Consider the following 27456-nt stretch of genomic DNA (forward strand, 5'->3'; position numbering starts at 1 on the left):
GATATAATTTAAGTACGAAATGGCATTCTCGTAATGTCAAACCAATGTCAAGCTCGCGTTGGTCCAACTCCAAACTCCGATTATCATATCAGTCTTTTGGCGTTTGTTTTATATAATGAGAGAACTAGTTTACTGTTTGATAACTCTGGATGAATCTGCAAACCTATCAAGAAGACAGCTTATACCTCAGAACAGGCTTATACCCTTTTAAAAAGCCGGCAATGTACTTGCTGCACTATTTTGCGAGTGTCAATCGGCGACGATAATCGCTCTCCTTCAGGTGACCCGTTTGCTCGTTTGCCCTCTAATTTTATTAAAAAATTAGAGTCTGAATATTATCAAACGTTTACTGTTTGATAATATTCAGAGTTCAGACTAAATCGAAGGTGTATTAATGTTGGATTAGTATAATAGAATCAAGGTACCTAGGCGAGGCACACCTAACTAATAAACACTGAAATGTATTGGCAGGTGGCAAATCATAAATGCCATAAGATATTTGCTAACTAGTAAGTAAGTAAGTAGTAGCTTTGTGGGTATTTGCAGATGGTACTGCAAACACGTAACTGCAAAGGACTATGTGGAAACTCTTATAAACCTGTTTCATATTATGTAGCACCTACTGCATAGATAATTTACATTGTCGAGTATGAAGAGGATGTTCTCACATTTAGAAAAAAAATGTTACCTTGGAGCCTGGTTTTTTTTTTCTACTTATACCTATCTTCAGAACCTTTAGAACCTACGAGTGAGTCGTAACTCGTATAATAGGCTAAATTACGAATATATTTTGTAACTTTAACCAAATGAATTAAATTTAGGAGCCGGTAAAGAAAGAGACGTTTGTCGTAAATTCATCAAGCCCCAAGCGGCCACATCCGGCCGCGATAACAATTAGTTATTTTTATTTATTTATAGCAGGCTACATAGGCCCATACAATATATACCTTAATGACTAACATACATATAAATTACATACACTTAATAACTACACTTTATCACGAGTTATCGGCGACGTGACGCGCGCTTCATCCCTCATTCCGAAGTCTGCTATTGTGTCTCGTTTTTCCACGGTCGAAGGGTGTTTAGGGCAATACAGTATTATACATTCATTTTCATGGTTACATCGTGCACTAGGATGTCTTAGTAATGTTATTTTGTTTTTCCTCATACAGTAAGTATTGCTCATCAGTCATCATTTCCTCAAAATAAACTCACCATACAATTATTGTAATTTGAATTAAATGCAAACCACAGAAGGTTTTCAATTCTATTTTTTTTGGGTTCTGTACCCAAAGGGTAAAAACGGGACCCTTATTACTAAGACTTTGTTGTCTGTCCGTCTCAAACTCAAACTCAAACTCAAAATTTTTTATTCAGAATAAATTTTTTCAAATATTCTCTGAACGTCGGGGCTACACAGATGCCTACCACCGGTTCGGGAACTAACCCGGCGAGAAGAACCGGCGTAAGAAACTCGCACGGGGCCATCTTTTTCTAAAAAGATGGAAAATTACAAAAAATATATTATAAAATAACAGTGTCATTATGACTAAATAAAATACAACGAATGTACAATTATTATACATATTATAATGAAACAGCTCTGCAGGGGGCGACCTTATTCCCATGGTGTACTATCATTCATGAAATCAGTAACTTTATAGTACGCTTTGGTACACAAACGTTCTTTAACAACTTTTTTAAATCTATTAATTGAGAGATTTTGAACGCTTTCTGGGATCTTATTATAAAGGCGTATACATTGACCTTTAAAAGAATTTTTGACTTTAGTAAGTCTAGTCACCGGAATTTCAAGCTTATGTTTATTACGAGTATTTCTCCCATGGGTATCACATTTTTTCGTGAATTGATATATATTCTTTTTAACATATAATACATTTGATAGGACATATTGAGAAGCAACAGTTAAGATTCCAGTTTCCTTAAATTTTTCTCTAAGTGAAGTATTACGGGCCAACTTGTAGATTGCCCGCACAGCTCGCTTCTGCAGCACAAAAATTGTATTTATATCTGCAGCATTGCCCCACAGCAAAATGCCGTAGGACATAATACTATGAAAGTAACTAAAATACACTAGACGTGCTGTTGTTTCATCTGAAAATTGTCTAATCTTACTTACTGCATATGCTGCTGAACTGAGTCTGTCGGCCAACCCAGCAATATGAGGGCCCCACTGAAGCTTGGAGTCTAGTGTAATACCTAAAAATACAGCTGTATCCACTAGCTCCATAACATCACCATTTAAAAGCACATTGGTTTCCGTTTGCCTTACATTGGGCAATTTGAATTTAATACATTTTGTTTTTTTACTATTAAGTAAAAGATTATTAACACTAAACCAATGTACAATCTTTGAGAGAGCATTATTTACTTCGTCATAACACGCATTAAGCCGTTTGACATTGAATGTAAGAGATGTATCATCAGCAAATAATACTATCCCATGTTTATCTTTAATTAAGAATGGCAGGTCATTTATATAAATAAGAAACAGGAAGGGTCCTAATATAGACCCCTGTGGGACCCCCATTTCAATTTTTGCACCAGCAGATTTTTTACCATTTATCTCAACCCTCTGAGTTCTATTTGACAAGTACGATTTTAGGAGGGCGAGTGCTGTGCCTTTTATGCCATAGTGACAGAGTTTCCTGACCAATGTTTTGTGTTGCACGCAATCAAAGGCCTTTGAGAGATCGCAAAAAACTCCTAGAGCATCCTGCGACGTCTCCCAGGCATTAAAAATACTACTGATCAATTCAACGCCTGCGTCTGTAGTAGACCGTCCCTTTGTAAATCCAAATTGTTTATTATGTAAAATATTATTTATATTAAAGTGCGTTAGTAATTGATTCAGTATTATCTTTTCATAAATTTTACTCAATGTCGGTAAAATAGATATAGGTCGGAAATTAGACGGGTCCAACTTACTACCAGATTTAAAAAGAGGTAAAACTTTACTGTGTTTCATTAGATCAGGAAATACGCCACTTTTTATACAATCATTAAATATAGTCGCTAAGTAGGGCGCGATAACATCGATTATAGATTTAATAACTTTCATTGATAGGCCCCACAAATCAGTAGTGTTCTTAATATTTAGTAAATTGAAAGTTTTTAAAATGTCTTCAGGACCTACTTCTTTAAATCTAAAGTCGATATCACATTCATTTACATTTTCTTTAAGTAACAATATAGCATCATCAGGAGAGTCCTTTAGGTTACTTGTAATTGAAACTGGAATGTCAGCGAAAAATTTCTCAAAAGCAGTCGCAACATCATTGTCGGAAGTTATATTTTTGTTATCTATATTTAATTTAAAATCTGAGTTGTGACTGGCGACTCTTCCAGTTTCACTTGCTATTATTTGCCACGTTGTCTTTACTTTATTTTTTGAATTCTTAATTTTATTTCTAATGTGAATAGATTTGGCAGCCCTGCAGACTTGTTTAAATATTTTTGAATATAATCTTACATAGTTTATAAAGTGTTCACTTTGATTTATAGTTCTTTCATTATAAAGGTCATACAGTTTTAATCTGCTTTTCATAATACCTGGTCTCTGTCCGTCCGTCTGTGTGTCTCCAGGCTGTATCTCAAGAACCGCTATAGCTAGACTTCTGAAGTTTTCATAGATTTATATCTGTTGCCGCTATAACAACAATTAATACTAAAAACAAAATAAAAAATAATATCTAAGCGAGGCTCCCATATAACAAACGTGATTTTTTTGGCTTTTTGCTCGTTATCAATAATGGACACAGGTAGGCACTTGAAATGCCTTAATTATATGTGTACTTTAATAATTGATAATATTAACATTAAAATAAAATATAATACATCCATACAAAAAACACAATTTTGGCCTATTTTTCTTGCTATAATATAACGATACGGAACCCTTCGTGCGCGAGTCCTACTCGCACTTGGCCGATCATATAACTATGTTTTAATTTTTTTGTTTAAAATTTGTAAAAGTAGGTACATATTGTTCTTTTACTTAATATAATATCATGATTCATGACCTATTTAAGCCAAATGCCAATTCATACGTATTCGCTGTTCAGAATCCAAAGTCGCCGCACGGTCTGGACTCAAGCTGAGCTAATACGCCTTTTGAATAAAAAGTTTAGAATCCAACTGCACGGAATATAAATAGGTTTGCCTGACAAAATATATCTTACCTACTAAATATCATTCCTTTCAGTTGAGTCATTTCTGTATATCTTATATATTTAAACGAGCAATTCTTGTATATATATATATATATATATATATATATATATATATATATATATATATATATATATATAATTGGAATCTCGGAAACGGCTCCAACAATTTTCATGAAATTTAGTATATAGGGGGTTTCGGGGGCGATAAATCGATCTAGCTAAGCGAATCATTTTTATAAAATGTCATTTTATTCGTGTTTTATTGAATACCGAGCAAAGCTCGGTCATACAGCTAGTAAATTATATTATACAAGGTGTAATAAAACTAAGTGATAATACTTTAGAGTGTGTATGTGTACCTTGTAGAGAGTTCACTGTAAAAGTACCTAACAGCGCTGAAAGACCAAAATTTTTTTTCACTTTTGTATAGGGAAACTCGTAACGCTTGGGGCGCTTGTTCATACAAAACTCAAAAGTGAAAAAAAGGTCTTTCAGTGCTGCTACTTTCAGAGTGAACTCTTTACAAGGAACATGTACACACCCTAAAATATTATCACTATGTTTTGTTACACCCTGTATACATAGGTATTATAATTTTATCATTATAATATTCAGTCTCTGAAGAGTGAGCCTGCGACGGCCAGACCTTCCTCAGTTGAGGAAAGCTGGAACTTGAATGTTTACCTGTTTGTGACCTTTACAGAGGTAAGAACGACCAGCAACTATGGAGTTTCGGTCGCGGTTAAAGGTCCTAGGAGATATCCAGTTCTGAAGATCTAGCGAGCTTCCAGAAAGAGTAAAGCTCAATTTCATAGCTGATATTATTCTTCGCGGTAAGTGGAGGAATCTCGTGTCGGACATTTTTGACAGTTGCTGCCCACTGCCAGACACCTTTAAACTTTCCTAAAGTTTTAGACTCTATACAATTTTCTTTGCTCTACATTGTAGAGCAAAGAAAATTGGTGCTTGCAGTTAAGGCATACATTACTAGATAATACAGATGCAGATGCCTTCGGAGCTCAATAATAAACTATACTTATTTGAGTGACAAAGCTTTATGACTCGTAGGGAACTTCTCATAGCGATGAGCTAAGCCCTAAGCTAAGGCATAACGACACAACTGTAAATTGAGGCGATAGGACTCTGACTCTTGAGAATAATATCCTGCGCAATAAACTAATTTTGGCGCATCGGAGTTGCGGAGTCTAGTAGACTATAATATAAATTCCCATAACGAGGATGACCTAACTGGCATGCCGCGCGCCGGTCTCGCTGGATTACTTCAGACCTGCAATGCAATTATGAAATAGTTTCAACTGTTGGTTTAATTAATGTGAAATTATGAAATAGCGTTATGTAAAGGCGAAAGTACGATCGACATGCGGCGCGCGGCGACGTCGCGCGCGGCATCCCTAATGCGACCTTTTAATTTGTGGATCACATTACCTGGCCTGAGTATCAGTTTTGTGAGTGGATTAGTTGTTATACGTTATATAATAACTCCCACACCGGTTTTGGTGACGGTGGTCGGTATCATTGAGACCAGGCCTGCAGTCACGCAGGAGCAATTTTATAGTGCCCAAGTGTGCGCGCAGTACACAAGAGCACTCTTTATAGTCTCTTTACTCTCATTACCGCAGTATACTCAGTAACTCATGAGTTCAGGCGCACCGCGCAGGACTATTTACATGCCCATCCGACGCATAAATCATCTTACTCGTCAGACAATCAGGTGATCAGCCTGCATTGTCATAACTAAACTTGGAAATCACAATATGTCTTCAACGTGGGACTCGAACCCACGATCTCCGAGTCAGGAGCCACGCTCTAAACTACTGGCCTGAGTATCAGCTGACGAGCTGGCTAGGCTTGGGGCCGAGAGTCTCATATATGGTCCAGAACCATTCTGTGGTATAACTCCCAGTACCACAAAGCAAGTGCTCAAGGAATGGGGTCACAGACTATGCAGGAAGCAATGGGCTGAGACCCCTGGCCTTGAACACTCCAAGGCACTAATTCCTGACTTCAACAAGAAACAATCAGAATTAGTGCTCACCTTGGGTAGGAACCAATTAAAAATCCTTACCAGAAGCCTAACTGGGCACTGCAAGCTCAACAAACACCTAAACAGAATGGGTATTTGTAGCATAATGACTTGCAGATTCTGTGAGGAGGAGGATGAAACACCTATTCACCTTCTCCTCGACTGCCCTGCTCTACTACAGAGCAGGAACAGGCACCTTGGTCGCCACGAATACTCGTCCACAGAGGAAATTCGTGGCACCAACCCCAACCATATCGTTCAATTTATGAGCAGTATAGGGTTGGGGATGATACTCTAGTGCGAAGGAGTCACAATAGATCCTCATGGGTCGCAGTGACGTCAGGGCTACAGTGACCTGCCTTCTTTAAAAAAAAAAAAAAAAAAAAAAAAATCAGTTTTGTGAGTGGATTAGTAATTGTCACATGTTATCTAATGTAAAGGGCCCCGAAGACGATCAAACGGTTTGATTCAAACCTTACGTGTTTGATGCAACCGTTTGATGTCGGTTTGAACGGTTTGTCAAACGACACTGCGCAGTTTCATTCAATACGCGCTGTCGAGTTCACGTCTTGTGACGCAGAAGATGCTCTAGATTTTAGAACGAGGATCGCGATTTTCTTATCTTATGTTTATAACGTTAATGTCCTCTGTCAGAAGAGAAAAAAAAAGATATACGTGGGAGAGCCATGCTTTTGCACGAATGGGCCGGCTCGACCGATGAAATACCACGTTCTCACAGAAAACCGGCGTGAAACAGCGTTTGCGCTGTGTTTCGCCGAGTGAGTGAGTTTACCAGAGGCCCAATCCCCTAACCTATTCCCTTCCCTATCCTCCCTTATTCCCTTCCCATCCCTACCCTCCCCTATTACCCTATTCCCTCTTAAAAGGCCTGCAACGCACCTGCAGCTCTTCTGATGCTGCGAGTGTCCATGGGCGACGGAAGTTGCTTTCCATCAGGTGACCCGTTTGCTCGTTTGCCCCCTTATTTCATAAAAAAAAGACTGGTCCAAAGAATGGTATGGACTATGGACTAACATAATATCGTTTTACCCACGAACATCTACAGAAAGTGCTAGAAACTACAGCTTATTTATTTTTTTCTTCTTCATTACTAAACTAAGCCGGGTTTGATCAAACCTTCAAACGCGTCGGAACACGATCAAACAGCGCGTCAAACACAACGAAAATATGAAATTTCATCAAAGAAGCTTCAAACACGTAAATGTTTGACAAACCGTTCAAACTAGCTTTGTAAACGATCAAATCGGTTTGAGTCAAACCAAAATTTACGTATTTGAGTCAAACCGTTTGATCGTCTTCGGGGCCCTTAAAGAGCCCCGAAGACGATCAAACGGTTACTGACGAGGCACGAGTGACGTCCAATTAGATATTATGCGATTGGGTTTCCGCGTGTGTTTTGTTTACAAATATGTAGATTGTAAAGACGTAGGCGGTAGTACATAGTTATGACCGAAAAAAAATCTGATACAATTTTTATTTAAGGTTTATGTCAAGAATAAACGTCAAAATTACTTTGTTGGTCCGATTTGAAAAATTCTTTCAATGTTAGAGCCTATTCTTTCAGTGTTCAGTGTTAGTCCATTTATCGAGGAAGGCTATAGGCTATATTTTATCACGCTAATACTAATAGAAGCGAAGAAATAGAGGAAAGTGTGGAAAAAACGGAGGGAAATTATTTGAAAGGGCTTATCTCACGAACTACTGGAGCAATTTTTCTGTTATTTGGCACAGATAAGAAGTATACCACGTGATGGATCGTAGGCTATTTTTTGTGGACTAATTTGTCAGTGAAATATTTAGATATTTATTACGCGGGCGAAGCTGCGCTGAACGTTATATTTCGCGTGGTCACGACATCACGCGTAAACGGCTGGACCCATTTTGCTGAAATTTGGTATAAAGATACTTTGAGTCCCGTAAAAATGTATGGTTACTGCACAATATACTTTTATGATTTGCGCGTAAACTATTCAATCTATTTTGATGGAATTTGGTATGGAGATAGGATATAGTCTCGGGAAAGGACAAGGAATACTAATTTTGTCCCGGAAAATGTACGGTTCCCGCATAATAAACTTTTATGATTATCGCCTAAACTATTCAATCTATTTTGATGAAATTTGGTATGGCAATCTTTCAGTCTCGGGAAAGGACAAGGGATACTTTTTATCCCGGAAAATATACGGTACCCGCACAATTAACTTTTATGATTCTCGCCTAAACTATTTAATCTATTTTGATGGGCACGGAGATTGGAGATACTAATTTGAATGTGGGACAAGGAATGTTTTTTATCCCGGAAAAATGTGCGGTTTCCACACACAATGTACTTTTTTTTATTTACGCGTAAACGACTCAATCGATATACGGGAACAACTATAAACTAAAATCCACGCGGACGAAGTCGCGGGCAACAGCTAGTCCTATATATATATATAGAGACCAGATACTTACAAAGAATTAATCACAAAACTACTTTGTTAACAACATATTTTTTTAATCATACAATATTTTTTAATTATATGTAGAGCTAGAGTGAAATTAGTAGTTGGAATCCCATTACACCCATGATAGTAAGTAGTATATTCTCGGAAAATATGTTTATGATCCGAACAAGGAAGACGATAATTAATGAATAACTAGCTATTTGACCGAGCTTTGCTCGGTATTTGATAAAACACGAATTAAATGACATTTTCTAAAAATGATTCCTAGCTAGATCGATTTATCGCCCCCGAACCCCCCTATATACTAAATTTCGTGAAAATCGTTGGAGCCGATTCCGCGATTCCAATTATATATATGGGGCCGAGCGTCACGAGTTTCTCCATACAAAAGTGAAAAAAATGTTGGTCTTTCAGCGCTGCTACCTTCACAGTGAACTCTCTACAAGGAACACGTACACACCCTTAATTATTATCACTTATTTTTGTTACATCCTGTATATATGTATATATATATATATATATATATATATATATATATATATATATATATATATATATATATAGAATTGCTCGTTTAAAGATATAAGATTACTAATCGGTTCCGACAGTTTAATGATTCATTACCTACTAAGCAAACAAATCTCAATAATTGGCTTGACAAATCTCAATAGTTCCCAATCAAGTTTACTTATATCCTAGTGACTAATATTTTAGTTACCTACTGGTGCTGGCATTTACACAGGTTTTAAGGTGGGCGTTCACTTATCGGTATCGTATGCATTGAATGCATCGCACGCAACGGATTTTAGTACCTCCTATCAAATCTGTTGCGGTGGAGATGAGAGTCCACGCTTTTGTATGAATTTTTATCTACGTTTCCATACAAGGCATACTAAAATGCGTCCCCGCATGGATGACTATGCGTATGTGGACGCTTAGCTTTAGTGGAATACATAATAATAATCTAATTACCATTATATTACACTTCACGAAAATTTTCAAGCTGCCGCCTGCGTCACTCGCGGAAATTGACCTGTTTCAAAACAAGGAAATAAGCCGCTTTGTGTAGAACACCTAACATTTTTCATGCTAATGTTGATACTAAATTATGATATTAAATTATATTTTGTTACCGGCGGTGTTGTAACTTGTAGATACGGAAATGAGTGTATATTGGTTTATGGAAAAGTATTATGACATTCTCTAATATTTATTTATATTTTACACCTGCATACTTCAATACGCTTCCAATTAAGTTACACATACATAACACATTGAATTTTTGCTTATTTCCGTAATTTTTTTGATGTTTATCATTGCGCAACTAGAATAGCTATAGGACTAGAGTCCATTCAGGAATTCACATAAACAACTTTTGTCAATTCTAGGAATATTCTAAATACAACATTTTCTATACTTACCTACTAATATTTTTCTATATAAAACACATTGAAGATGGGCACACTTAATAACTAATATTTTGTATTGCAATAACTTATGTCTATCTTAAGAGTCTTAAGACTGTCAGCATTTAGTAAGCAGAAGAGTCCTTACAACATTAATGTAATCAACTGATGATGAGCCCCTTTTTACAGTTGACGGACATAGTGAACGCGATGTCGTCGCGCGGCGAGCTACCCCTGGAGCTGGCTCTGCGCGGGCGCAGCGCGTCCATAGCGACGACGCTGCTGCAGCACTCGGCGGACCCCGACGCGCGCGGCCCGCGCGGTCGCACGCTGCTCCACCGCGCGATAGACGCCCGCGACGCCTTCACCGCCAACTTCCTGGTCGAGAACGGAGCTGATCCCAGCCATATCACCAAGTAAGAACTGCAAGTTCATAGTTTCTTAATTCACTTGGGATTTCCAATCTTGTGTGTTTTTACACATATACGTATATCTTGTTATAAAAATCTGCAAAACATATTAGTAGCATAACTAAGTGGAGATAAATTATAATTTCGTTAATAATTGATAATATTTTTATTAATTAAATAAAATGATGTTCGTAAAGGCGCTTGCTAAAAGTTGTAGGATACTCATGTTATGATAAGACCATAAAATGCTAAACATTATTGAAAATAATTAGCGAAGCGACGGATTGTAATTACGCAGCTAGAGCCAATTTATCGGATGGATACGTCGAAAATACTGATCGAATAAAAAAACAAAATGCTTTTAAGTTTAAAATCAGTGTGTATTAAGATTTAACTTGTACCTACTCAAAGTTTTGCAATTTCGGCTACATATTTTCGGAGACTGAATAGCCTTTAAGAGTTTAAACTGTATTCGTAACCTCGACACATAATGGCCGACCGTAATCTGCTAATGCTGAATGCGTTCAAAACCTTAACCTTGTTTGTAGAGAGGAAGGCGACACGGCGCTGCACCTGATCGCGGCGCTCACGGCCAGCTCGTGCGACGCCGACACCATGGACCAGATGGTGGAGATCGCGGACGCCATACTACAGAAGGGCGTCGATATTAACCGACAGAATAGGAAAGGCCTGTGAGTATTAACTATTACCTGACCATGAAAAGAAGACAAGCCTGAAAATTTGTGAACATTCACGAATTTCGGAGAATAGAATTGACACGAAACGAAATTGATTACATTCCTACAAATATGAGGGATAACAAAATAGCGACGATAGTTTTTACCACCCACGGCCACGCGCTATGACATTCTTGTAGGATTGTATGTATAATAAATTACTTAATTATTTTGTACACAGCATATTTTTGTCTTATGACCTTTATAAATTAAACTGAATTGTTGCAAGAAGTTTTTAACAATCTTACATCATTTTACAGCACCGCCCTCCATCAAGCAGTCATAGCGAGAAACAACAAGATATTCGATCTGCTACTGAAACAACCAAATCTCGACACGAACCTGCGGACTCTGTCGGACGAGCACCCACCTTTGTACTTCGCGCTGGTCGACGACAGACGAGCCTCCATATCTTCCAGTGAAACTCTAGTTATGAACGGCTCAAATCCTTTCGATACGCCGATAACGAATAAAAATGCTTTCACGGAGGACCCAGTGGAGGGCAAAGGCGAGACCATCGTGGAGAGGGGTTTCGCCGCTAGGTTGATAGAGAAGGGATGTAACCCGAATCCTCTGTACTCAACGTGCGGGGACAGTCTCCTGCATATACTGGCGCAGGGCTGGTTTGAGGTACGTTTCTATTGTTATTGACTTAGGGCCTGTTCCACCACTTCCTGATAAGCGCCGTATAGGCTATCCACAACTTATCTGACAGATACTCCATATTCTATCTGTCAGATAAGTTGTGGATAGCCTATAGTATATCCGTCACTTATCAGGAAGTGGTGAAGCAGCCCCTTAAATTGCTGTTTTTTACTTTGGTTGTAGATAATATTTGCAATATCTTTGGAGGTATTTCTTTACGTTGGGCTAAAATGGATAAGTAATAATAAGGAGGATGATAGTCGCCATGAGTGAGGCGTGCACAATCGGTTATAAATACACACATCATTTGTATTGGTCCATCGTGGACTAACGTGGAAAGTCATGATAGTCAAGTTTATCTTGTAGCGATTCGACTAATCAAGCTGTGACTAAAAAGTCATAAGCCACGTTTACATTAACCTATTTTGACGTCATTATGTATGCGTGATATATATATTATGCTGTCTATTTTTGCCGTTGACTGTTCCTACGACTAATATTAAATACTAAGCCTGTTCCTACGAATAATATTAAATACTAAGGAAAAGTAAGCTGATTCAATATAATATGGACCCATGATTCACGAAATGTCATAAAAAGCAAACATTTGTCATGCAACAACGTACCTGTAATCCGAGTATGACAACGTTGTTGAACGACAAAAAATTATTTTTGTGTGACAGACTTGAGTCGGTCACACAATTTTCGTTGCTTTACTACGTTTATGTATCAGTAACTGGTGTCATATTTGGACGCTGTTAAGCATTTGTGTACTATCCCACAAAAAATACGTATTGAGTTATGACAGTTATGTTCTTTAGATCATTTAGAACAAGGCTGCTATTCATAACTCAACATTTTATTGTAGAATAGTACGCAAATGCTTTAAACAGACACAATTTGAGGGCAATCGTTCTATACTATATTCTATTTGGATGGTACTACCCCAGGATTCCGCCGTATTCCTGGTACCTCATCTCAGTGGCGAGCTGAACCACACTAACGAGGCTGGCCTCACGGCGCTGCACGCCGCCTGCGCCAACGGCCTGACGCGCCTTACCGCTGCGCTGCTCGACCACGGCGCCAAACCCAACATACAGACGGCGTACGGCGAACATGAGGATACTGTCTATAGGTACGCTACTGTCTACAGTACATACTGTCTACTGGTAGTTATAGACCACACTCAACAGTTATAGTCTACAGACAGGTAGAGTGCGATGCTGTGGTCTTCAGGCTAGTAGATATATTCAGCGGCACTATTGTATGTGTCTATTGTATAAAATTATACCGTATATCCTGTGCAACAGTAAATTAGCTTTTAAACTAGATACTATCAGAGAAGTTGATTCCTAGGCAGATGGTGGACCTAAGTAATTTGGTCGCGTTAAGTCAAACCCATCCGACCGATTACAGCTAGCATTGAATTGACATAAGCCGACCACATGACGTAGGTCCATCAACTGCATAAGAATTAATTTCCTCGATGGTACATAATGTGTCTGTCATAATGTTGGTCGCAATGGGTCTATAAACATTGAGTACAATATTATTTATAAAATGTAAATAATGTGATTAGAATGTCTGTCACGTGCGATGTGACTAAAATTATGATATTTAAAGCTACATGACATAATATTATTATGTTAATGGAATGGACTTATTGTGCAAATGCGTGGAATTGTAAAATATATTGCATTTGAATTTATTATATTACTTTTAAAATGCTAAAAAAACGTGATAGAGATTATCAAAATAGAAATAAGCTTTTACCTACTTTGTTATTTTAATTAATTATTATCTGTTTTTACAGACAAACGCCTTTACACCTGGCCGTGCTACACAACCACGAGGGTGCGGTGCTGGCCGTCATAGAGCACAAGAAACATCTGGAACAGAGCGAATCATCCAACCCTAACCTCGTACCCAATCTCAACTTGAAAAACTCGGAGGGAGATACGCCCACTAGTCTGGCGCTTGCTGAAGGTTTGTAGGTCGATTGCGGTAAATAATCTTAGGCTTAATTCACACTGGGGCAGAGTCGAAGCGACGCGTCCTTATTTTGGCCAGAGCATTCTTATCTCTATCGTTCTATTATTGTTTACGCAATGAAAATATGGAAGCGTCGAAGAACGAATGCGCGCGCATTAATTAACTAATTACCTATTAGTAGATACTCATACTTAAATGAAACTGCTATACCATAATGTTGATGTTAAAATGTTTGATCACAGGCCACAAGAACCTAATAGCGCCACTGATAGAGGGCGGCGCCGACCCCAACATACGGAACGGCAAGGGTTTCACGCTGCTGCACCAGGCCATCGTCGACGAGGACTCCCGCACCGCCATATACCTGCTCGACCACGGCGCCGACATGAACGCACTGTAAGTAGTAACACTAATAGCGGCACTGACAGAGGGCGGCGCCGACTCCAACGTACGTAACGGCAAGGGTTTCACTAATAGCGGCACTGACAGAGGGCGGCGCCGACCCCAACGTACGTAACGGCAAGGGTTTCACGCTGCTGCACCAGGCCATCGTCGACGAGGACTCCCGCACCGCCAATATCTGCTCGACCACGGCGCCGACATGGATGCACTGTAAGGCCTATATCTCGAATGTCGCGGTGCCAGTCAGTAGCCACTAAATCGCTGTGAAATTTGTAGCAGCAGCATATTATGTGGTTAATAAACATAACTTTTAGTGAATGTTTCTTAGAGCGGGTATACTACCATTTAATAATTTGAAATTTTGAAAATTAATAAGTTAACATTTATCTTAATTCACCTCAACATCTACCTACACGTTAACATGAAGCTTCTGCGACTATTTTTTACATATAAATATATAGATCTCCAATTGTGTTAGTAACGCTATAACTCGATAACGGCTGAACTGATTCTGCTAATTTTAGTCTTAAAATAATCCTTGAAGTCCAGGGAAGGTTTTTAAAGTCTCCTCTACATATCGGCGGACGCGTCGGCAGACTGTATCTGCGGATGCGTCCGCCGATGTGTAGACGGCGGTTTTTGCTTGTCTGTGGTAGGTATTTGACGTCGGCCGATGCATCTGCCACACATCCGTTTGGTGTCGGTTTTTCGACACGGATCAAAGGGATCGAGCGCGAATGTAAGGCGCCTGTCCACACGTCTGCCGATGCATCAGTATTCGACGGAAATTTTGTGGGAGTGGACGTGTGTGTTTGTCGCTAAAATATCTTGTTTTGCAACCAGAGCAGATATATTTTTTAGAAGGTATTCAAAATCGCCGTAGGATATCCGAACAAAATTAGAAAATTCTCCAGATGGTTCAGTATTATTATTGGGTATATAAGTTAATATTGCCAAAATATTTATTTCGAATATATTTTCTATTACTTTGTTCTGTTTTTGTGTATAGACATCATCCACCACCTTCTTTTGCTCCATTTTTTTTATTACTCTACTGCGGTGCACTCTTAGGTAATAATTATAGGTGCTAATTGAGTATATAGAAGCAGCCGCTACTGTCTCTATATCCATTTTTTGCGGCACGAGTTACGTCTTTCACGATTGAGCACAGACTGATTAACTCACAGATGTGTGGACGGATCTCAATTTATCCGCAGATATGGTTTCGGATGCATCTCCCGACGCATCCGCCGATATGTAGAGGAGGCATAAGGCATTGCGACACAAAGTTCACCGGGACAGCTAGTTTTTTTTTATATATTATATCTATATTTTAATACATGGCCTTGCTAAAATACAGCACGGAGGCGGGCGAGACGGCGCTGCAGTTAGCTATCCACTGTCGACTGGGCCTGGCGGTGGAGGCGCTGTGCGTGCGCGGCGTCGACATGGGCCGCCTCGACGCCAACGGCGTGCCCCCGCTGTGGGCGGCGCTAGACTCCGGCCAGGAGGAGGTGGCCAGCGTACGTATATATGCATCTCGTTCCATTGTTCTGCATCGGTGTTCATACAGCCTTTGGGCTTTTTCACACTAGCGGTTTGCGGGTAACATCTAGGGTAACTATTTAGTAATCTGTGATCTAGGGAGCGCCGCGAATGAATCTGCCGCGTATTCGCTGTGGTCCAGTGACAGCAAACCGTTAATGTGATAAGGTCCTTAGTTTTTATTTTACGACAACAGCCCCAAATTACAATATCTCAAAGTACGAAGCGATACAGAAACTAATAAATACTGACGATCATTATTGCATTCAGATTTTAGTCCGCAACGGCGCAGATGCAGATTGTTGGGGGCCCGGACCAGACGGATGCGTACAGACTCTATTGCACAAGTATGTAGTGCGTTATAATTTTATTTTTATTTCTTTTATTTCAACATAACTGATAATTTAAAAAGGTTAACTCATATTAATTTTTTTTTTTCAAAACTTAAAATCTGTAATATCCAGGCTTTATCAGTAAATATATTTCAGGGCTATAGACGAGAACAAAGAGTCGCTAGCGACGTTCTTAATCCGGTCAGGGTGTGACGTGGAGTGCGTGCGGCGCGCCGGGGCAGACGGTGCGGGCGCGGACGTGTGCGCCGATAAACACACGCCGCTGCATCTGTGCTGCACCTGGGGCCTGACAGACGTCATACAGGTATTAGACAGTAGACAACGTCGCGATGTTGACTGTAAAACACGTGTGTAATATATATATTAATACGTAGGCCAAAAACTGTATCCCTTTTAACGAAAAATGGGGAAACGTAGGTGAATGAAATTTTGCACAGTTATAGTTTATATGGTGAAGGAGTGCATCGAGCTAATATTATTTTGAAATTATGTTTTTATCATACATTTTTTTTTTTCAAATAAAACATTACACACACCACAACACACACACTAGGAAAAATGACAGATTTTTGAGTGACAAGCCTATACAATATACATGCGTGTTATTTATGGTTGAAGTCTTTTGACAAGCTGACAAATTAAAAATGGATTAAGTATAGTTTTTTTTATTGAATCTTAGATGCTATAAGACAATGCTTACGCGGCCAGTCTGAGATCAGCTGAGTCAAATATAGGTAGTAGTCCTAATGTCGTTGAAACGGTCGAATTTCGACCATTGGGCGATCTCTAGTACAGTATAATTATATAATTGGAATCTCGGAATCGGCTCCAACGATTTTCATGAAATTTAGTACATAGGGAATTTTGGGGGTGATAAATCGATCTAGCTAGGAATAATTTTTAGAAAATGTAATTTTATTCGTGTTTTATCGAATACCGAGCTAAGCTCGGTCAAATAGCTAGTAGAACTTAAGGCCCAGTAGTAGTAAAATAAGCAGGTTGGTTCATTCAAATCTTGTACAGTGGCTATTACTCGCTCACCGCATGCCTTGATAATAGAAAATTTACTCAATTTTAAAACGATACTTATTTTATACTTAAATAATGACATTTCCTTTCCTAAAAACGTGTTTTATAAAAAACCATTTTACGTAGTTGCAACAACCACAGGGCCTTAAGTAACTAAAAGACTACTGTTTCACTCGTACGCCGACCTGTTAAGCTGATCGCAGATTTTTCAGCAACGAACACACAATGCGGCGCGTTTATTTCTGACAAATCTGCAAACGCCCCTTTTTCAGACATTACTAGAACACGGAGCCAACATAAACTCGAAAGATGCAGAAGGCAAGACACCGCTACACATTGCAATAGAGAACCAGCACGCGGGCATCATCTCGCTGCTGCTGTCGCAGCCCGGCATCGACTTATCCGCGAGAGATAATAAGGGCGTGTCTCCATTTGCGGCCGCCCTCACTGCGAGAAACAACAAGGCGGCCCAAGCCATACTTGAAAGAAATCCATCGGCTGCTGAACAGGTAAGTGATAACGGATTGAAAAGAAAATTAAATGGGTTATCCATACATTATTAATAAATCCTGAAAACTTGTGTTCGTTACTACCTCAGGATGAAACAAAGAAGAGAAATGGTTTTGTAGAGAAAGAGAAGTAGAAGTTTGATTAATTGTAATTAATTATTACAACAGTGGGAATATACTACGGGTCGATAGGGCAACTTAAACTTGCGAAATTTAATGTCGCTCGAAATCTCAATTATAGTTTGTGCGTTTTAAGATGATATGGGTGACAGTTTTCATGTTCCTTGCTACGGGTATTTTTTACAAGAAAACAAAAAAATAATCAAAATATAATAAATTATATTCCATCTTCGAAACAAATGTTTCCTATAATTGTAAATGAATAAAAATGAAAAGTTGCTAAATGCTAACTTATTAATATACAATTATAAATATTAACTGTGAAATAGGAATATAAAATTATTGTTACGAAAACATTTGAAAAATCTCAGATGCATGAAACGGAACTTATGTCAATAGAGATTGACCCTGTTGAAATCAAATCGATAAAAAAGGGCGGCCATCTTAAATCGCCGGCACCACTGTAATGTCAGTACGAAATCGATAATTTCGATTGCAATTCCTTTACGAAGTGATTCGATATTTTTAAACTATCGATTAATTTTTGTTAGGTAACTTCCCTACTATTGTCAATTATAATGTGTCACGCATATCATCATAAAACGCACAAACTATAGTATCAAGTATGTCCATAAAGCAGAACTGCATGTTCGTTTAAAATAAGTTAAATTTTTTATTCTTTAGGTGGACAAAAAGGGCCGCAACTTCCTGCACGTGGCGATACAGACGAACGACGTGGAGAGTGTGATGTTCCTGTTGTCTGTGGAGGTGGACGTCAACTCGCGCGTGCAGGACGCGACGCTGGCGCCGCCGCTGCACCTGGCGGCAGCGGGCGGCAACGAGCTGCTGTTGCGCAGCTTGCTGCTCGCCGGCGCGCGGCCCAACGATAGAGACGCGTATAAGTTAGTAATAGAGTTTTTATGAAAATTGAGTCTTCGTGCGTTTGAGTCGACAGTATAGTAAATCTTGAATTTGAATTTCGAAATGTATGAAAAATAATTGAGTTTTCATTTCATTTTACAATGTTTACGCTTTTTAAAATGATTATTATTAGACCTCGACGATAGATATATTCTATTTATATTGATTGATGATTTTTTTTAATATCTCGACGGGAAACAATAATGCTATGGATTAAAACTTATTAATATATAGTGCAGTAAAAAAAATTAGGTTTCACATTCATTAGTTCCAATTTCAATTTTAATAGACGCACAGCCCTGCACGTAGCGGCGGGCGGTGGCCACGCGGCGATCGTGTCGGCGTTACTGAGCAGCGGCGCGGAGTGCGGTGCGGTGGACGCAGCCGGCGACAACGCGCTGCACGTGAGCGCGCGAAACGGACACGCGCAGGCCACGCGCGCGCTGCTTGCTGACTCCGACATTGACGCCGCTGCAAATAACCTCAAAGGTATGTCGTTGCCATAGACAACATCCAACGTAGAGAATTATGTTGACGCTAATCGGCAGCGGTGAGGAGTGTGGCAAACGCGGCAGGAGACAAGTTTTTGCTGATTCCGACATTGATGCTGTTACTAACAACCTCAAAAGTGACTTTACAGCTGCCATATTATGACAGTGTCCAACGTAGGATATTTATATGCAGAGTGTAGACTGTAGACACTAAGTTAGAGACTTACTTACAATTGTCTTGCTTGCTTACAATAATAATATACTGTGCGTTTTTTTCAGGTCGTAATCCACTTCACGAGCTGTGTTGGTATAAAAAGGACAATTCAGCGACGATTTGTGAAATCTTCTTAGAGTTTATGCCGAACTATCCTATTAACAAAACCGATCTCCAGGTAAATAATTAATTGCTTTTAGTTTTTAACGCCCTTTTTTACACGTTGCCACGTCCGCAGACAACTAAATTAAATATTTCAAAAAAAATCGGCCAAGTGCGAGTCGGACTCGCGCACGAAAGGTTCTACGGAACCTTTTTTTGTTTATTTAGTTTTGCTCTTAAATGGTACGCCATTTAAGAGCAAAAATAAACAAAAAATTGTAATTTTTGTATGGAAGACCCCCTTAAATAATATTTATTTTATTATTAATTATTAAAGTCCTCATACAATAGTATAGCCCTAATAAGGTATTTTGTGAATATTTCAAGTGCCTACATATATTTTTGATATTAAGCAAAAAATGCCAAAAAAATCAAGTTTGTTGTATGAGAGCCCCCTTAATTATTAAATTTAATTATTTAAACGGCAACAGAAATACATAATCTGTGAAAATTTCAACTCTCTAGCAGTCAGACAGACATCGAAGTCTCAGTAATAGGGTCCCGTTTTTACCCTTTGGGTACTGAACCCTAAAAATAAATGAAATATTTCCTTAGGGCAACACGCCGCTGCTGCTGGCGTACATGAACGGTCAGGGCGCGCTGTGCCGCGTGCTGGTGCGCGCCGGCGCGTGCCTCGCGCACGAGAACAAGGACGGCATCAATATATTCAATTACCAGGTTATATTCTGTTACATTATAATTGTATACTTAGTATATTTTATCATATTTCAAAACCAGAACTAATTATCTACTATATGTTGCCCGGAATATTTTTTGTAATGCAATGAGTATGTCCCACATATATATACTATGGTTACCATAATATTATATTTAGCGGCAGTAAAAGCTACCATATGATTTTTTCCCGATACTTATTCCCATACCAATCAAAATTAGTTCAACGATTATGAAGTCAGTAGGCCTACTAAGAAACCGTTTTGATACTCAAACAATCGGACGAGAATCCTGCGTCCTGCTCTAACAACGTCATTTCACGTTTGTTAGAGTAGGACGCGGCATTCTCGTACGATTGTTTGAGTCTCAAAACCATTTCGTGGTACAAGCCCAGGATACATTAGTCAGGCACTATTTGCTATTCGCATTATTAATACGGCACCAGTAGTTATATACTTCACCTTAATGCGATTAGGTGGCGACGAAGCAGCTCCTACACCGATTACTGGACGCTCTGGCGGCGGAGGCGCCGTGGGCGGAGTCCGACCTGTGTCAGGAGTGCGCCACCAAGTTCACGCTCACCATGCGCAAACATCACTGGTAAACATTCTTCAGTTATAGTTTAGCTTTGCTATTTATTCGTTCCTTTATTTTTCACCCGACGTACCCGACTCTAAAGAAGGATTTTGATAGTCTTATGTTTGTTTATCGCTAACGACTGGTCCGATTTTAGAGTTATTATTTATTAATTGTTAGCATAATGTTAAGATCATAAGATGTCACAGATTGCACAAAAACTATAACTCGATGGGGATGTATCCCCATCGAGTTATAGTTTTTAACTTGCGATAATCTTTTGATTGATTCAATTGTGTCTTATAATAACTATTGATGTGACTTTCCAATTATCCAACTTATAAATAACTAGCTGTCCCGGTGAACTTCGTGTCACTTTAAAACCTTCCCTGGACTTCTACGAATATTGTAAGACTAAAATCAGCCCAATCCGTCCAGCCGTTTTCGAGTTTTAGCGCGACTAACACATTTGAAAATCCATTTATATATAGATATATAGATATAAGTACTAGAAAGAAAAAATTGGCAAGCCCTGCTAGTCTATTTCCCATTGTTTTCTTTGTATGTTCCTTCAATTAACTTTGAAATGGTTTGAATTACAGTCGACACTGCGGGCGTATGTTGTGCAACAAATGCTCCAGTCAAGACATCCCCATACTGAAGTTCGGCATGAACAAGCCGCAGCGGGTGTGCGAGATATGTTTCAATGTGCTACAAGTCGGTGCCAGTTAGTTAATGTAACGATTACTCGTAGGTACGGCTTTTGTAAAGTTTTATACACAGACGCGATATCTGAGGACTTGGTTTTGTGACGCCATGTGATGTTCTCGTGCACCAGCCAGGTCCATGGATATTCTGTCAGGATAGTAATATTTATACACTATACGAAATGTTTGTTACAATATGATTGTTACAGTCCGACAATTATTATAGTACTGAGCAATCCACTATCCACATGATATTAAAATTAGGGTAGAGTTAAGTTTGCAATAAACCTTTTATATTATGTGTTTTATGCATTCAGCATTGGCCATTAGCCTTATGATAAAAGTTAAAACTCTTATGCGTAGAGTACTGTGCTGTTGTAATAAATAAGAAATTTTTGCATTTTCACAATCTAAGGAATTTGTTACATTTTGTCAGTGCCTAGTTTGCGACACCCCTACACCCACCACATTTTAGTTGTGCGTTCTAGTGATTACTAGTATTATATTTTCTTTTAAAAGATATCCTATATTGTCGCTTGATACTCTTGATCTCCTGTAAAATGTATTGAATAGCCACAGAAGTTTTCAATTGAAATTTAAACAATTTTAGGATATCTTAAAGGTATATAAACCAAAGCAAAATAGTGCTTTTATATTTTATTTTGACAATTAAAGCTTTAAATCCAATTTTTTAAGTTAAGTAATATATTGATTGTTATAAAATATATTATAATATCTACTTTATTGAATGAAAAATTATGTCTGAATTCAATTATATTTTTCTATTGTAATTTTACTTAGGTGTAATTAATTTCCGGCGGAGTCGTGGTGTAGGCTCACGCGATCCCGCGGCCCGCCCAAGGCGCATAGTGGAGTACCGCCGAGTTTTTAGGTGTAATTAATTTACGCTTTTCAATTATTATAAATAATATAGCAATAAAATATTCATCAAGCAGATGACATTCCAAATAATCTATTTGAATGGTGCAACACAATTAGTTATAATGCTTAAGTTTCAAAGTGCCATTTATTATTTCTGAACTTGTATGCTACTTATGATTGTTTCATTCCAAATTTTTATTATATGAAATAAAATTTTATGTACAAAATTGTTTCTTTTCCTTTTGGCCTTAAAAAAGCTAAAAATGTTAATACTTAGCCCAATAGAACACTAGCGGCCAGGTTGCGGCGGCCATTGAATGTGTGGTGTGGCCGCTGGCCGCGTCGCGTCGCGGCCAGGTGCGCGTGGTCTTTGGCGCAGTCTGGCTGCTAGTGCGCGCCCGGCCTTACTGTAAAGGTGCCAGGTGGTGACAGAGAATAATTATTATATTTATTATTAGGTGTCTACAAATATTAATAATTCATTTTAGACTGCAACATCTTGTTAAAAATTCGACAACTTGCTGCTGCAAAGCTGCGAGCAAAGGCTACTTCTACAATAGAATTATTTATATATTAACATTATTTTTACTAGTATTAATAGATCAATTCTTTACTCTTTGGCTACAAAGTTTCAGGTTTCTGACCGGTTCTTATCACTGGGTAAGTTTCCGAACCAGTAGTAGGTATAGACTTTCCAGAAAGAGTGGCTAACCTATTCAAAAATAAATCTTTTTAATTTATTTATTAAGTTACGACTTCAAAAAATCAAACATCGTCCTCTCTTCACACTCACGCCCGTCTTTCATATGCCAGGTGAAAAAAAGACGACGCGGATTCATCGCCAAGTTAGTTTTACTTGAATTTAAGACGAACTATGATTATGAAAAAAGTATTTTGATTTTTGCAAACTTCGAAGATCCAAGCAAAAATCTGTCTAAAACAAGGTTTTTTGTAAAAAATAAACGGGAGCATTTTTTCAGTAATCGTGTTTTCGTCTTGAGCATTTAATCGTCATGAACTGAAGTTACTTGTTTAATAAAATCAGTTATCTAGACCTTACGGCATAGAGGAAAATAATACACGGGGCAATTTTGAGATCTAGCTTTAAGAGGATTCCACACCGCCGTTTTTCCATACAAACGCTGTCCCCTGTTTCCTCCCTGGACAATGCCGGTAGAGTTATGATTTTTTTCCTGAATATCTATGGCCACTAATTAGCATGTCCCTATGTTTTCTTTTTTTTCATAATTTAATTATTAAAAAAGATAAGAACGTCCAAAAACCCAAAAAATGGCCAGATTTTCCTGTGTGTTCAAACACCCAGAAAACAAAACTGGCTAGAATATACAAAAAAAATAAAACATAGGAACACAGAGCTCAAGCCTTGCTTTAATTCTTAATGAAAAAATTACTTAAATCGGTTAAGTTTTGGACAACAACAGACAGACAACGAATCGAAGATTTTCTGTTCTTATATCTTTTGTCGTGTTGTCTCTATCGCGCTCTGCGGTGGGAGACTTGAGATTGGTGAATGTTGAGACAGCAATACATTTTCAAATACCTATTTTCAATTTCTCTCGCCCCTGGTGTATCCTCTTAAGTATGTAGAGTCAAGTTAGGGTCAGGTGCATTCTTAAGTTAATTAAAAAGCTAATGTGTTTTTTAATATTTATTTACATACATCTCAACAAAATCACATTATAAATTATAATAATTACTTGGCTATTGATTTCTACTAACAAACCTCACTTACGGAACAAATAATGTATAAAGGGAACAGCTTTACTTTAGCCTGCTGAAGAGGTCTTTGTTGACACACTTGTCAAGGACGTGTACATAGTCAATAAGTTCCTCCTCGCATGTTTCAGCAGTGTTGGAGCGAGAGTTGACACGGTCATTGCATTCAGTGTATTTGCCCCACAAGGATTGCAGTTCTGGTTTTTGGGAGCAGGAGTCCTGTAAATTTTGGGAGAGATGTATTATATTATATACTTGTAATTTTTGGGAGAGATATATTATATTATATAAATTACGCCCGCAACTTTTACTTGTTTATGGCGCGGACAGTGGCGTAACTATAACATCCGGGGCCCGTGGCAAATTGATGGGGCCCTTAATCCTATCAGTAAAAATCGTCACGTTGATGTTACAACAATGTTCATTATTAGTATTTTAAAAATATAAAACCTACTTCAAGTTGTACTATCAGAGAAGTTGATTCCTTTGCAAATCGGGGACCTAAGTAGTTTGGTTGCGTTACGTCAAACCCAGCTGACAGCTTAACATTGAATTGACATATCCAACCAAATAACGTTGGTCTGACAATTGCATAGAACCGATTTTGATGAAACTTGCAGTATTCCCTAAGTTGAACAATACCTAGTACAACAAAAAAAGAATCACTTAAATCGGACTTGTAGTTCGGATTCGGAATCGGACTGAGAAAAAAAGTTGCGTAATGAAGATGAGTGTGGGATGTAGAGGCATGTAGAGGGGTGGATTTTCTTTGGCTACTTTAGCTATCTATTTTCACGTAAACGTTATTTTAATGCAAATAAAAATATAAACATTCAATGAACTTTTGATTTTATACCTTTTTTACTTTGTCCCGCTTTTGACTGAAGAATCCCGCTTTTTCACTCAAAAAGTTCCAAAGTCCCGACTTGGCACAAAAAAAATCTGGCAACGCTGATACATATATATTTATAATTGGAATCTCGGAATCAGCTCCAACGATTTTCATGTATACAGGGGGTTTTGGGGGCGATAAATCGATCTAGCTAGGAATCGATTTAAAAAAATGTCATTTTATTCATGTTTTATCGATAAATAATCGATAAACTGAAAAATATGACTCTTTCTGACATCTATTGGCGAATAATAATACTATTTTGCGAACAACTAATTGCTTTAACGATACCACAACAACTAAAGTTATTCCAGCAGATGGCGTTGTTAAGTAACACGAAGTCAATGAGAATTTGCTATACCGAGCAAAGCTTGGTCATTCATGTACTTAGTTTTTATGCACAAATAAATTATAACAAGTAATCCGTTCGTGTCGTGAGATACTTGTAGAAGTTGTAGAACTTATAAAATAAAACAATATTTTAAAACTTTATCTTGATTTACAATAAACATAGGTTATGTTAGAAAGATAGACATGAAACTACAGCCCTACTTACTGATTTTGGAATTGAGTATGAATAATAACATAATATAATAATGACTTATCTATTATATATATTCAAGTTATTAAAACTTACTCTTAACTCCTGTTGAGGGTCAACTAATTCCTCCTCTTCCTCCTCATCAGCTTTGACCACGGGAATTATGTTTTTTTCGGACATTTTGCCTAAAAAAGATATCGAAAGCTCAATTTATTTGGTCACAAAACTACAATTAATTGTGAGAAAAATGATCTTTAAAATATTACCAATTTTCTCTAGCCTATGACGTAACAATAAATCGAGAAAATCAAGGTGCAACTTGCAAGCAAAAATCACCAGTATCCACAGATTACTAGTATTTAATTGCCAGTATCGAATTGTCATATGTCAAAAACTGTATGTCAGTTGTCAATTATACGTGAACAAAGGCTGCTGGTAGAACTGTCAAAAATGACGTTTTTGTATGATAGAAGCGTTAGTTCCTTTTCTCGCCACGTTCATAAACAGCCTTGTCGAACTCTACTCATGTGTACTCCTTATTACTGAGGTTTTCTACTAAGCCGGCGCCAGCTACCTACCAAAAATAATATTTTTGGTAGGTAGCCGGCGCCGGCTTAGTAGAAAACCTCAGTAAGAAGGAGTACACGTATATTCTCGGCTGCCGGCAGTATACTTACCGCCGGTTCATGATATTATCATGAACCGGCGGTAAGTATACTGCCGGCAGCCGAGATATAAAATGGCTGCTGGCGCTGACACTTAAAATGGGAACCGGTGAAAGTGAAAACCGGCGTGAAACAGCGCTTCCGTTGTGTTTCGCTGAGTGAGTGAGTTTACCGGAGGCCCAATCCCCTACCCTTTTCCTTTCCCTACCCTCCCCTATTTCCTTCCGTACCCTCCCCTATTCCCTTCCGTACCCTCCCCTATTCCCTTCCCTACCCTCCCCTATTACCGCTTAAAAGGACGGCAACGCACCTGCAGCTCTTCTGATGCTGCGAGTGTCCATGGGCGACGGAAGTTGTTTTCCATCAGGTGACCCGTTTGCTCGTTTGCCCCCTTATTTCATTAAAAAAAAATAGACACGTGATGACGGGCTAAGATTACATCTATACTATAATACTTTATCTATGGGCGCCAGCAGCCTATTCGGCAAACATCACCTGCACAAATTTAGCACCCCATCGAAGGATTTTTGAAATCAAAATGACCTTAATCGATAGGTCTACGTTAGGTCCGTATAGGTCCACCATAATTTTCGTTAGGTCCCCTATAGTTTTTTAAATTTTGCAAAAAAAAAATGGTATCTTAGCACCACGGACGTAAAAAATAGCACCTCATCTAAACCGAAACTGATTATTTTTTATATTTTTGCATTCTTTATCGATAGGTATGTATAGGTCCACAATAATTTTTGTTAGGTCCCCTATAGTTTTATAGCCTATAGTTTTTTAATGAATAATTTTTAAAATTTTGTAAAAAAAATTGCATCTTAGCATCACATCTAAACCGAAACTGATTCTTTTTTATATTTTTGCATTCCATATCTTAGTAACATAGAATATCATTGGTTAGGTCTGTATAGGTCTACAATAATTTTTGTTAGGTCGCCTATTATATAGTTTTTTAATAAATATTTTTTTTTAATTTTCCAAAAATATTGCATCTTAGCATCTCATCTATACCAAAACTGATTAATTTTTATATTTTTGCATTCTTTATCGTTAGGTCAGTATGGTTTTGCTTTTATATTATTCATTTGATTATTTTTATTCGCGGCGCATGCGCTCAACGCACCAAGTAAA

General features: G+C 38.2%; 2 protein-coding genes across 2 annotated transcripts in view; one reads left to right on the forward strand and one right to left on the reverse strand.

Moving 5' to 3' along the window:
- LOC121728330 (rabankyrin-5) overlaps positions 1-22359 on the forward strand; it is a 64078-nt gene extending 41719 nt beyond the window's left edge. Inside the window, exons 6-21 of the mRNA XM_042116489.1 lie at positions 10304-10530; positions 11073-11216; positions 11522-11891; positions 12857-13041; positions 13720-13892; positions 14141-14294; positions 15661-15823; positions 16116-16192; positions 16334-16502; positions 17500-17736; positions 18541-18758; positions 19067-19266; positions 19548-19660; positions 20200-20322; positions 20795-20919; positions 21498-22359. Of these exons, the coding sequence (XP_041972423.1) occupies positions 10304-10530; positions 11073-11216; positions 11522-11891; positions 12857-13041; positions 13720-13892; positions 14141-14294; positions 15661-15823; positions 16116-16192; positions 16334-16502; positions 17500-17736; positions 18541-18758; positions 19067-19266; positions 19548-19660; positions 20200-20322; positions 20795-20919; positions 21498-21627 (2808 nt within the window). The 3' untranslated portion in view covers positions 21628-22359. The remainder of the gene's footprint in view (positions 1-10303; positions 10531-11072; positions 11217-11521; positions 11892-12856; positions 13042-13719; positions 13893-14140; positions 14295-15660; positions 15824-16115; positions 16193-16333; positions 16503-17499; positions 17737-18540; positions 18759-19066; positions 19267-19547; positions 19661-20199; positions 20323-20794; positions 20920-21497) is intronic.
- Positions 22360-24140: 1781 nt separating this feature from the next.
- On the reverse strand, positions 24141-26011 carry LOC121728335 (cytochrome b-c1 complex subunit 6, mitochondrial-like). The gene is made up of 3 exons (XM_042116493.1): positions 25921-26011; positions 25751-25839; positions 24141-24440 (listed from the first exon to the last, which is right to left on the reverse strand). The coding sequence occupies exons 2-3, from the start codon at positions 25832-25834 to the stop codon at positions 24267-24269; spliced, it is 258 nt and encodes an 85-aa protein (XP_041972427.1). The 5' UTR covers positions 25835-25839; positions 25921-26011; the 3' UTR covers positions 24141-24266.
- Positions 26012-27456: the final 1445 nt, after the last annotated feature.

This window comes from Aricia agestis, chromosome 6 (genome assembly GCF_905147365.1).
Source record: "Aricia agestis chromosome 6, ilAriAges1.1, whole genome shotgun sequence".
Classification (NCBI taxonomy): domain Eukaryota; kingdom Metazoa; phylum Arthropoda; class Insecta; order Lepidoptera; family Lycaenidae; genus Aricia; species Aricia agestis.

Bases quoted from the DNA above. Each gene is read 5' to 3' on its own strand.
- LOC121728335 (XM_042116493.1), bottom strand. From the start codon at position 25,834: ATGTCCGAAAAAAACATAATTCCCGTGGTCAAAGCTGATGAGGAGGAA. The intron at 24,441-25,750 runs GTAAGTTTTAAT...CAAAATTTACAG, and splicing joins ACCCTCAACAGGAGTTAAGA to GACTCCTGCTCCCAAAAACC.